The sequence below is a fragment of the Pezoporus flaviventris genome, unplaced genomic scaffold (genome assembly GCF_033815535.1).
Source record: "Pezoporus flaviventris isolate CSIRO_AGI_PZ_B2104156 unplaced genomic scaffold, CSIRO_AGI_Pfla_v1 ptg000036l, whole genome shotgun sequence".
In the NCBI taxonomy this organism is placed as follows: Eukaryota; Metazoa; Chordata; class Aves; order Psittaciformes; family Psittacidae; genus Pezoporus; species Pezoporus flaviventris.
The window spans coordinates 7,981,701-7,994,883 of record NW_026892584.1 but is presented as its reverse complement, the minus strand read 5'-3'; the positions used below and the strand labels follow the sequence as shown (position 1 = coordinate 7,994,883).

Sequence of the window (13,183 nt, the reverse complement as noted above, 5' to 3'; positions counted from 1 at the left end):
TGGCATTGTATGAATTTGGTAGAAGTATTTTTGTACATTTTTATTGCATTTCAATGTCTCCATTTTTAAATGGAGACATTTTTACTTAGTGAAAATGAGGCTGTAACTAACAAGGTCCAACTGGCTGCTGAATTAAATGGAAATATAGCAAAATGTATATTATTGCTCCTCCGTAGTATTTAGTCTGCTAGGAAAAAAAACCATTTGTTTGCAATGTCTCAATGCTTTTATTCTTGTAACTCATATGTTAGAAATTTGAATGACCATTCTGAAGGTCCAGGAGTAGCTATTGAATTTCTTCCATTAGTCAGTTTACAGTACAGAAAAACAAACCAAGCCAAACCAACAAACAGTTTGGCTATTACCTAGTTGAAGTGTATGTAAATTGTAACTCATGTTTATTTTTGTCTCTCACAAAAATGCACATGTGTGTATTTAGTTAAAAGAAAATGCATTTTTAAATGGTTGTATTTAAAGGTAAATGGTTGTAAATACATTTGATCTATACCATTTACCAGTTCTCCCTTAAATCTAGTGAGCAATACCTAGTGTTGTAAAAGAAAATTTACTTCTCTTCCTAGAAGACTCCCATTTAATCATCTGTGGATGTTGGTCAGGAGGGAAGGGAGCAACAAAGAGAACAACGGAATTTCTCTTTGACCCCAATAGTTGAACAGCTTACACTCTGGAACATGAGATTTGATTATCTTAGCATGTGTAACTACAGATGTTGTTAACAGTCATAAAATTATCCAGCTCTTTTAAAAACAAGTGACAGCCCAAGCTTTGGACTCTTTCTGACCTCTAGTGAATTCTACAGCCATATTATGCACAGTGTAAAGTAGTAACTCCTTTTGTTTGCTTTTCATTTACCAGCTGTTAATTTAATTGATTATCCCTTTGTTTTTCCAGGACTGATGACATCTCATCAGTCTAAGGTGGCATTCCACACACAGTGGAATTTCAATCACCATATGATTCTTTTAATTTTCTTTAATCTTTACCTTTTAACTGATGTGTAATTTTACTGTAGATTGCTGGATGAATTTGCTGCTGAAACAAAGAGTTAATAAGAAAATTCTCAGATACTGCCATGCATCATGCCTTTGTGCATGAATAAAAAGTTGGAAACCGCATGAAAGCAGTAGTTGGGTTACCACACAACTGGATATGCTTAAGTCTGAACGCTTCATAACTCTAACTACTGGGGAGTTGCAAACTTATAAATAACCTTGCAATTGGTTAAAACCATATTAAAACCATATGAACAAAGACATAAAGCATTTGGTTAAGGGGGCTCAGTAAGTGCAGTAATCCTGTTGAAAGTAATCTAACCGGGGCAGATCCATAGTTTAGGAGTCCCTGTAAGTGTGGCAATAGTTACTGGTATGTATCCTACTTAGGTTGAAACATTTGCTATCCGTTCCTTTTTAGCTTTTAATTTTTTTTTAAATCATATACTTATTTTCAAAGTCAAGTTTCAATTCGCTGAAGTATATTAGCTTTTTAGTACGTGCTGAATGTTCCAAATAATCAGGGAATTCATCTAAATCCTTCTTATTTGAGTTCAGAGATTAAGATGGATACTGCTCACACTAAACAGAGATTCTAAGAATTTTAATCCTTAAAATCAGACTTCTAAAATAATTAGCTAAAAAGAGTGTTTACAATTAGGCTGTCTGGGTTTACAGTTATTTATTTGATGAAATTTTTGCCTTTACACACTCCACTTTCAAACCTTTTTCTAGACACTTTAAATTTTGATGAAATTGCAATTCTCAATTTTGACTGAAAAGAAGAAAGTCCCATATCATGACAATCACTATGTCATTCTATTACTGAGCCACTTGGGAGTATTTTCTGCTTATGATGGTCTTGCATATGTTCCATTGTCACGTGGAAGCCAGCTGAGGCTTGCCAATCAGGCAAAAATTTTAGAGTAAATTCCCTGTTATCTGCTTTTAACCTCTTACTTTCCAGTTATGCTTAAAGATGAATATATTTAAAAGGGGACCTAACGGCTTCTCTCTCCCCACATCTTTTCAAGCAAGTTCTTTGCTTTGTGCCACTGTAATGTAACACAAACGTGTAGTCTGTGGCAGGGATACTAGTCCATGCTGTATGTTCAGCATACATACTAAGATAGTACTAGAACAGTTTATTTACAACATAAGGGCCTTCAAAAACTGAACCCAGCAGTATATAGGGTGAAAATTCACTGTCCCTTTTTGGTTCCTGAGATCATTAAATTCAGGTATTTCACTTAAATAAAAAATAAAGTAAGGTCAGGTTGTGTCAGCATTCATAGAATTCATCATTTCCTTCATTTGTGCAACCTGTAAATCAGTGGTTGGAAAAGATACACTTTGTATCTTGTAGTATCTTGCAATATTGGCATTCCTACAATAAGTTTGCCTACTTTGCTAATTTCATTTCTCCAGTTTCTTGGAGCAACTCCTGCTGCTGTGATGTTGAAAACAAGTTCTAGATATTCACCACAGTTCTGTAAAACCAAAGGCCTTCATTTTAATTGTAACAATAACGCCACTATTGTGTTTATCTACTTTACCATCCAAAGAATTCCAGCAGTTGCATGCCCGCACAGCAGTAGGATGATTGACATTGCTGTAATAAGCTTAATGTTTAAACTTCCCACCCGTAATAACTAAAATATCCAGAGATAAGGCTGAAAGTCAACTTGTAATTATCCCTTGTGTGCCAAGATGTTGCAAAAGATTCTAAGTGGAGGGTAATTTAACTTTTCAGTCCTAGCCATTTAAAAGTAGTGAGAAGTGAAAAGCTTGGGATGTTTGCATCTTGACTTTCCAAGGGAAAAAAAAAAAAGGTTTTGTGATTCCTCCTGGTTCAAACTGGGAATAATTTTCTATGTTCTACTGAAAATGTCCTTTTTATGTTTTGAATATACTAAGTTGTTTTCCTGTTGTTTACTGTCCATGGTACATGAAGAGAATAGATTATGATTAGCAAATAAACTACTAGAACATTTAGTATTGAATAATTCAATTGAAATACATTTATATGTGCAGACAACATGCAGTAATTATTTGTAGTCATTCTAACTAAAGAACTGTCCTCAGAAGAAATAATATCCCTTCTGTAATATGTTCTGTGGCTTCTGTGAATGACCCGTATTAATTCAGTTTCTAGAAACTGCCTCTTTAAATTGATGTTGGTAACTGCTTCCATGCTAGACTACTGAAATAAAGGGTATTACATCATTATCCAAACACGTCTACTTAAATAAAAAGTATTTGTTTGCAAAAAATATATATATTTTCAGTCTTTCACACAACGTTCAGCATTCATGACATTTTCCATTTCAGACTAAGCATACATTTCAGATGTGGAAAAAGAAAGCATGTTGAAATAATTTGAGGCATGGGTATAGTCGGATCAGTCTTGGTAATCCAGAAGGGAGGGGTGCCCAGTGTATTATTACATTTCGTATATTATTTTTCAAGAGATGGATGCGATCAGTCATCTTCTCGCATATGGTTTGAAAAAGAATTGTCTTGCTGGCAAGTAAGCTGTTATTTAAGTACACAATCCACATTACTTCAGAAACAGTTTTGCCAAACTTGTCCAAGTATTCTCACACCCTTAAAGATGGTATAAATATCATTTATAGCAAGCCGTTTACTTCTGACTATATGGAATGCCTTCCTGCTCCCCTGATCTAAGTGTCCCAGTTTGCATTATGGCCTTTATTGCTTCTGTTTGATGGAGTGATCAGTAAAAATTTAATGACACTATAAAATAATAAAAATGTCATTAATTTACCACGGATCTTGGATGCAGTGGTTGTAAAGTTACATTAATAAACAGAATATTTTTTACAACAAAAAGCATTGTTATGTGGGAACATATAAATAACACACATAAATTTAAGAGCAATTTTACTGTTAGCACACACATTATAATGGAATAGCCAATAAGTGTATAAAACATAGTATATAAAATTTTATGAAAATATACTGTGCACATCAAAAATTCAGCTTTCATCTAAGTGTAGAGAAAAGCCATTATTGTGTGCTTACTGTTTCATTGCTGTTCTTTCACAAGATCACAATTTTATATTTGTTTCTAGTCATTTAAAGTTTGAAGCCTTTTCAGAAGTAGAGGCTACTGCTTCCTTTTCCTTTACTCGTTGCTTCACTAAATCATTCTTTTACCTTCCACATGTGAAGAAAGAATTGATACTTTCTGCCAGAACGTGACGGGAAAGTTGCTAATTTAATGCAAAGCTAAAAATAATGCCAAAGGGGTTGAAAGGCTTGCTTGGCGACTCTGGAAAATAAGGGATAACTATCTAGCAGTCTATCTGTCATCACTGGGTCTGCTCCATCACTGACTGTGATAATATGTGAATATGATGGATGCCACAGCCTTGTGGCTCATAACGTTTAACATTCATCAGCTCTCACTAACGGGGGCTTTATAATTTAAATATCTTTATTTAATATGCAACATCTACCTCATACATCATAATTTCAAAGCACTTAGAGAACCAACAGTCCTGCAAGACGGTTGAGCAGACTTTAATTTTTTCAATAACTTTTACGTTTTCTGCGTGTTTGTGACTGACAATGCATAAATAAGTGCCTAATCATATCACAGAATGGAAAATTGAGATTTGGCTGCTAAGAAGAATCTTTTTGCTCTTCTTTTTCTCATTTTAAAGAAGTGATTACTTTTACTGTGTGTTCAACATATGAAAAGTACAAAGGATCTGAATCATGCTGGAAAGAGCTTTCAGTTTTCTAGCACAAACTCCAATTGACTGTGTTGATCTAGTCGTGAGAAAGGGTTGTCAGTGTCATGTCCTAAACCTTTTTTCTGACATTTAAATGGGAAAACTTAATGTGAATATACAGTATAAGCTCCGTAGCCAGCACAAAAAAAAAAAAAATCATTTCAAAACAGAAGTCTAAAATGCTCTTTCACTATAAAAAAAAAAAAAGAAAATACCTGCACTTTATTACAAACTCACTGAAATTTTCTGGTAATGTAGATTAGGGAGGTAGTATATATCCAACAGTCGATGTACATGTGTGCAAATATAATACACGTGTAGGGAATACAGTTGTTATTGCAGACATGTATAGCCATTTACTTTTAATGAAGGTAGATCTTTTTTTGTTCATATAGAAATTTTATGTACAGAGTCAATTTTCCTCTCAGTCCTTGCTCATATTATTAAAAAGGTATACCTATGAAGGATTTCTAGTGCAAGTAACTATTCTCTTCAGGATGAATGCAAGATGGGCACAAAGACAAATCCCATAAAGAAAGGACTGGAGCCTAGTGGGACACGTTTCCTCTCTAATAATAAATTTCATATAAATTTGTTGTATTTCATGGAATTGTAAAGGCATCTACTAGATAAAAAGATCATTAGTATTGGGAAATATTTTTTATTTTTTACAGTTCTCTGAATTACTCTAAACCCATTGGAAATATTTTTTTTTTTTAAGATGACTATGAAGATTATTTGCAGTAAAAAAGCAAGCAAAGGAATGACTTCAAAAGGCAATTCAAAGACTTAAATACAGCTAGCTTTGTTACTACTGCTTTTTATGAATTAGAAGGAAGAGGTTACTAAATAACGCTAAGTACATCATCTTTGTTTGACAAGAGCAGGTATTTTTTATAGTGTAAGTGCTATCATTTTACTGTTCTTGAACCTTATAATGTAATTTTCCCTTCTTCCATATCAAAATATTGATATTCTTCCAGAAACTTTCTTTTTTTTCTTTCACCTTTTTTTTTTTTAGCAGAATATGTTTTGGTAAAATCAAAGAGAATGAATGACTACAGATATATTCCAAATTTGCAGATTGATATGTAGCAAGGTCTGTTGATTTTTGTAGTAGAAAGGTATTTCTCCTTCTTCTGAAACACATTTAAAAGCTGTTTTTCCAAGAATACTGCAGGTACTGTATTAACATACTTAAAGCTTTCAGCACAAATATTTTGGAAGAGACACTATATGTGCCAAAAGCTGTTTTTTTTTAGTACTGTTCTTTGTTTTTATCTCTACTGCAAATCAGCCCTTTGTGATGGAACGCAGAATTCTCGACAAACTTACTTTTTATTCTGTCTAGCAGTATAACAGATCCCATCCTGATGATTCAGGTGTATTGTTACATCGCACAACATCTTTCAGTAAAATATTGTGTCTCTAGTATTGCAGTGCCTTTCTGCAGTCATATTACTTTTGTAACTCTTTTCTTACGAGTCCCTTCTATATGTAAGCTCCGTCACCAATCGCAGATTTTATAGAAGAAAATAAGAACTTAATCAAATATAAAATGCAGAGTTATTTTGTTCAACAACTGGAAAGGTCTGAGGAATTTTTAGAAATGCAATTAGCAACTGAAATGCCTCAGCTGCATGTTGTGGCAAATCCAGTGTCAGATTTTCTAGTCTTCCTCTACAAATTAAACAGAGAATAATTTAAAAAAAATCCATGGCTGATGGAATCAAAAGGTTGAGGAATCGAAAGAATTCCTCAGTTGTTGGCCTGGTAGAGTTTTATTACTGAAAGATAATGATAATAGGGCAGTAATCACACTGGAAAGAAGTAGTATTTGGAGGTGGAACAGAGGTGGAGTCAAAGCCATCAAGTATGGGGGGTTTTATTCCTTAAGAATATTTCCAAGTTTCTAGCCATCTTGCAGGAAAGAAATTCCTAGTGTTTTCTTCTTATGTCTAGTATGCACAGCACAAAACTAGGTCATTGAACAATAGACTGAACAGCAGTCAGCACTCTACTTCTGCATAATGCATTAAGTATAACATGGAGAAACTGTTCATAGAGCTGAAAGCTGGTATTTCATGTCTGCAAATTCAAGCTGACATGACATTTAATATTGTTTCATAGTAATGAACAACAAGGTTTCATTCTTTCACAAGTATAACATAATGCCAAGTTTAGTCTGAAGAGGTAACAACAAGGCAAGAGGGAAAGCATGCTATGTTCCTTCAAATGAGAACACTAAATTAATGATAACCATTGAACACTTTGCTACTGATACACAGTACTACAGAGACTACTATTGTGAGACAATATTACAGTGGCATTTATATTCCCTTGTCCAATAGTTGACTGGGCTAACACATAAAATACCTTTCAGTTTTCACCTTCTAGTTCCAGGTTTCTTACTGAGGTCTCCAGCTCTCAAAAGCTTTCTTTCTTAATAGGACTGTTCATTCGTCCACCTCTCCCCGCTTTTTTTTTTCTTTCTTTTTTTTTTTTTTTTTTAATCCCCTCAGGTTCTCTTTTCACTGAGGTACAATTTAAATTCCTAGACAAAATAATAATATCAGTTCTGTCATCTATTATTCCTTCTTTCAAACACTTGTCTTAGAAAATCTCTGGTATAAAATTCAGACTTGTGTTTTTTCAGAGGTATGAATACAAACTTGAATCTCATATCAGGGGAAAAGTGCTTTTTCCAGTAAATTAGCAGTATATTTTAATACAAACTTCTTTCGACTTCTGAATTTTCATGTCTCCAAATGTTGATTGTCTTTTCCAGTTTAACTTAGAAAGCAAGTGGAAAGGCAAAGTGAGCAGCGTCGATCAGCACTGTTGGCTGCCAAGAGTGTTTTGTATTTGCATGTACAATTGCTTATGCATTATGGCAATGCAGATCAAAATAATCTCAAAGTTTCTGTATATGTTTCACATTTAAAACTGATTTTCATAAATGCAAACATTCAGAATCTGTAAAAATTTTCCCTGAGTTGAAATTCTAATTAAATGCATTCATTATTTGTTCAGATTTTAAAAATAAGGCATGTATCAGTGGATACACATATGCACAGGCATAGAATAATTATCCTATATGAAGCATTAAGACTGCTTCTGTTCTTTTCCAGGAAAGAACAAGATTTGAAAATTTAGGCCCACAGATAACAGGGAAACCAAATGAAGACGGAAAACTGGGCGCTGGTGTCATTGATCTTACAAGGCCAGAAGATGCAGAAGGTGAGTTACAATTTTGACTGGGGGTTTTTGAACACTGCATCGCAGAATGGTGTGGCTGATATGCTGCCAGTGTCGTAAGTCCTGTCTAGTTTACATCACAGGGTAACACTTGAATGATTTCTGTGTGTTTTTGTGAGACTGTAAGAAGTCCACAGTAAAGGGCAGATACATGGGGCCTACAAGGATCCTGGGGAGGGACTCTTCATTAGGGACTGTATTGATAGGAAAAGGGGTAATGGGTTCAAACTTAAACAGGGGCAGTTTAGGTTAGATATAAGGAAGATGTTCTTTACTGTGAGGGTGGTGAGGCACTGGAATCGTTTGCCCATGGAAGTTGTGAATGCTCCATCCCTGGCAGTGTTCAAGGCCAGGTTGGATGGAGTCTTGGTTGACATGGTTTAGTGCGAGGTGTCCTTGCCTATGGCACGGGGGGTTGGAACTAGATGATCTTAAGGTCCTTTCCAACCCTAACTGTTCTATGATTCTATGAAAAGGACTGTATAGTTCCCTAAACGCTTCTGCAACACAAGTAAATTTCCCCCAGCAGTTGTTATTTAAGTGATTATACTATTAATGAAAGTGTAGGAAACATGGAGAAAATTCTCTTAGTAAGACAATATATACATATCCATTTTTTCACCAGTTTTTAAGGCTTTAACAGCTTTGAAGAAAGTTAGAGCTCTTTAAGAAGTCTGCCCGTCAATGCACTCACAAACTATTCAAGATATAGCAAGCACAATTTTATTGACAGGCAGCTGTCAAATGATAATGGAAAAATATTTCACATTTTCTATATGAAAATGTCTTTTTCATTATATAAGCCTTCAGTGAATTTTCAGTCATTTTAGTGAGAGATCTATATATCAGGCGTACAGTTTCAAGCCAAAGGTGGAAATCGATGTTTATCAAGACTGAGTTTAGTCTCTAGCAAGGTTACCATGCACAGTCTGGAAGTGAGTGCCACTGATATCCTCTCTACCCTATGATACATTAAAAGTGAACATGAAAATAAATAGGAACCCTACTAGTTAGGGTAGTAAGATTAATATACTATTTAGACAGAATATTATGCAGCATTTTGCCCCCTCAATTTACTTCTGTTTGAGAATCATCCTGCTCTTTTTAAACCTTACAGCTTCTGTAAGTTCTAGCTGTGCCACTGTTCTTGAGAAAAGGTTAAAACATCTCTAAATTTTTCCATTGGATCAATAGAATAGGACCAATAAACTTGTGATTGTTGACAAACAGGATTATTTTCAAATTATTCTTGAAATACCAACAGAATTTTTCTGATTAAAAGGCATTATTATTTTCTGTATAGAGAAATATTCTTATGAGCACATTTTCTATTCTCTCTGTGACCCAGAATTAAACAGTCCAGGTAATGTCTCACAAATTGTCCCTTCATTTTGATGTCTGACAACAGCAGTCCATGTAAATGTTATGTTTTCTTTACTGTAGAGATAGTACATGATATACTTGTGATAAAACATCTTAGAGCCCTGATTCTCCTTGCTTGCCAACCAACATACATATATTATCTTTAATCAGTCTCTAGGCAAACAAAAAAGCTGAATATAAAAGTAATTTGGGCAAGGACTTGTATACAGTGGAGAAGCTGCAAGTTCAGATCCAAGATCCAATACAGGTCCTGTATTGACTAATCCATACAGAATAGTTAACTCTCAAATTCAATTCAGCAAACTATTTCTACTTATTGGCTTAATATCATGATTAGCTTATGACGTAGAACTGACAGAAGCACAGGCTGACATGTTTTTTTGCCCATTTTTTTTAAATTATTTTGACATAGTCAAAATTTCAGGTCTTCATAACAGTAAGATGATGACTGAAGCTCATCAGCCATTTGTTACAAATAATACTCAGAAGGAAGCTAGCACCTTAATAAGGCATTTCTGATTTTCCATATCTATTTTGCCAATAGTCCTTTATAAAACCAATAAATTTCAGATTCCCTTATTGTATGTGTATGTGTATGTGTGTGTATTGTATTGGGCACTCCAGTATTGTCTTAAACAGAAAAACAATGAACCGAATGTAGGTAAAAAAATAACTTTCAGACAGGTGTTTTGCAATGACTTTTTTTTTTTCCTAGAAAAAAGGACTTGGAGACACATGGACTTTCCAAATTACTTGTTGACTAAACAGTTATTTATAAACTACTTTGTAAAGGAATTTCCATCCTGTGCCAACTTCTCATATTTCAATGTGTTGAAGGATATTTGTTTCCCCAGTTGGGATGAAAAGTTGCAATAGAATACTTACATATACACAGTTACTGATTCATTTGACATCAAGTCCCTGATGAATTTCTTAGTTTAGTTCATTTCCTTCAATTCATCCTTTCTAGTGTTCTTAATTTAGTATCTTGATACACTTTGTAGTACTGACATTCCCCATGTTACTGGATAGTGCAGAAAGAAGCTTTGACATATGTAACCCAAGCTACAGTGATGTGTGCCATTTTAAGGACAGTGCACATGTCTTTCTAGAGCTGGTAAGGGCAGTTTGAGGTATGGTGTGTTGCCACATGGGAAATCTGAGTTCATGAATGGATTCAGATTTCCAGACTTTGTTTAGCAGCCAAGAGATGTCTTTGGAAAAGAGGTGCTGGATGAATACCTCTGCTGATCTGAAAAAAAAAAAAAAAATGTTGGTGGGAGTTCAAAACCAAGCTGCTTATTTGTCCTTCTAGTTGTAGACAAGGTGAATTTAGATATTGGCTAGATAAAAAGCAAAAAAGACATTCAGAGTATCACTCAAGTTTTGCCCCTTATCTTTGGCAAGCTAACTAAGAGATAACACTTCTATCATGGCATTATTTAGAGTAGAAGTCCAGTGAAAACAGTGCTGCTGAAATATCAGCACTTAAACTGTGTGCTACCTACAGACTCTGTTAATCTTCAAGAATATTAATGCTTATAACTGTCATGAAGCTATCGCAGATCTTTCTAGGTTTGGCATGTCACAAAGTTTTTTATATGTGTTGCTATTATTTTGTGCTTCCATACATGTCTCTTTCAGCACTGGCTTATTAAGAAACTTGTCAACTTATTCTGTAGAAACACAGAATCGTTTAGGTTGGAAAAGACCCTTAAGATCATCAAGTCCAACCTAACCTAACACTATCAAGTCCACCCTAAAGCCTAAGTTCCACATCTATCCATCTTTTAAAAACCTCAAGGGAGGGTGACTCAAAAACTTTCCTGGGCAGCCTGTTCCAGTGCTCAATAACCCTTTCAGTGAAGAATTTTTCCTAATATCCAATCTAAACCTCTCCTGAAGCAACTTGAAGGCCATTTCCTTTTGTCCTTTCATGTGTACTTGGTAGAAGAGACTGACCCCCACCTTACTACAACCTTCTTTCAGGTAGTTGTAGAACATGATAAGGTCTCCTCTGAGCTTCCTTTTCTCCAGGCTACACAACCCTTGTTCCTTCAGCCACTCCCCATAGGACGGATTCTCTAAACCCTTCACCAGCTTTGTTGCTCTTCTGTGTCCTCCTCTTAGAGAGCCTCGTTGCATTTAGTGTGTTGCAAAGATCACAGTCTCAACTGAATGTCAAAGGTTCCTAATAGCCACAGTCGTATTCTTCAAAGACCTAGTGTGTTTCCTGTTTTGTCATTGTTACTTTAATCTTTTTTTTTTCATTTTTATTTTATAGTCCATTTGAGTACAGGTTGCTATAGACATCTTTAAACATTATTTATGTGTTTTGTTGTGTGCTTTTACACAAATAACATAGTCATGTAGAAAATAAAGATTACTGAAGGACTCCAAATTTAGTCCTGCTGCTGGCCATAAACTGGGAGGAGGTGCAGTTTGGGCTGCATCCTGATCTCCCAGCTGATCTACATCAAGGGCATTATAGAAGTGCAGTTCCACTCCCTGCCTACCTGCACACCTGCATTCCCATAGGAAACTAAAGTGTGCAGAGACATAATACACGTCTGTCTTATCCCAACAGGCAGCCGAGATAGACCAGATCTGCAAAGTGCTCCTCATTCCCATAGTTTTGACATGTCCTTTAAGGTTCAAGTAATTCATTATAAGAAATATCAGTACATTTCTGTTTTTTATAGAGTGTCTTTGTAATAGTATTTAGCAATGATTTGTCTCTACTCCCTATATTTTTTTCTATAGCATATGGCAGCAATCTGAGTTTGACAAGGTCAGAGTAATGTTTTTCTTTTCTTTTTGGAGCTCTTGTGGTGCTAGCTCATTGATCAGAAGCTGAAGCTACTTTTTGGGTTTTTTTTTTAATTATGAATTATAAGACAAGTCTTGAAATTCTTTAAATTTAGCTATGTGCAATTATAAGACAAATATAAAAGGAGACTAAATAATGACTTTTTAAAACTTAAGTTGTCCCTGCTCAGTGTGTGAAACTTTTTTTAAGATTAGGGGTACCTAGGTGTACTTTCATAGATGACCTAGCATACAAAGTTGTATTCAAAGCTTGTGTTATTCATAATGACCTAACTGGAGGCCTGAAAATTTTCAACAAGAGGTTTAGATTAAATATGACATAAACTGACATCACTATTACTTTCTCTAGCCACCAACAGGACTAGGCTAGCAATATTAAAAATCATGGTCAAACTGTATTCTAAAACATTACCACTCACTGGGACACCACTGATGAGTAATTCACAGCTATTAGACTTATATGATTACCTGGAAATCTAAGTTGTCATACTAAAATATATGATACATTTGTAGCTAGCAAAATTCAAAAACATGATTTGGGAGCCTCATAAATGTTTTGTGACTGGTATGCAAAATTATAAACAACAGCCAATTATAGAACTAAACAATGATTTTTTTTTTCTCCAAACCTCATAATTTTAAAAGAAACATCATTCTTGCTGTAGACAGCTTCATAATATTGAACATTTGAGATTGTCAGTACTGAAATACAGCTAGCTGGCATGGACACACCAGAACAGCTTTGAATCTAGCTATAGCTAAAACCCTTATTTCAACATGACTGACCAGAGTGTGTAGAATAGACATAGGTAAGACCTGTTTAAATGCCAGGTGGGTCTCAGTTATCTGAGAATATTAGATGATAAGAATATGTTTTTCTAGTTCTATTTCTAAAAATTATATTCTTTTCACAAATGCTGACTTTTGGTGATAGTGCTT

General features: G+C 34.8%; 1 protein-coding gene across 15 annotated transcripts in view; it reads left to right on the top strand.

The window, feature by feature from the left end:
- Nucleotides 1-13,183, top strand: part of SOX6 (SRY-box transcription factor 6) — a 374,009-nt gene that overhangs the window by 333,883 nt on the left and 26,943 nt on the right. For all 15 annotated transcript variants that reach the window (XM_061464268.1, XM_061464265.1, XM_061464263.1 and 12 more), the window contains one exon: nt 7,906-8,014. In XM_061464268.1, the coding sequence (XP_061320252.1) occupies nt 7,906-8,014 (109 nt within the window). The remainder of the gene's footprint in view (nt 1-7,905; nt 8,015-13,183) is intronic.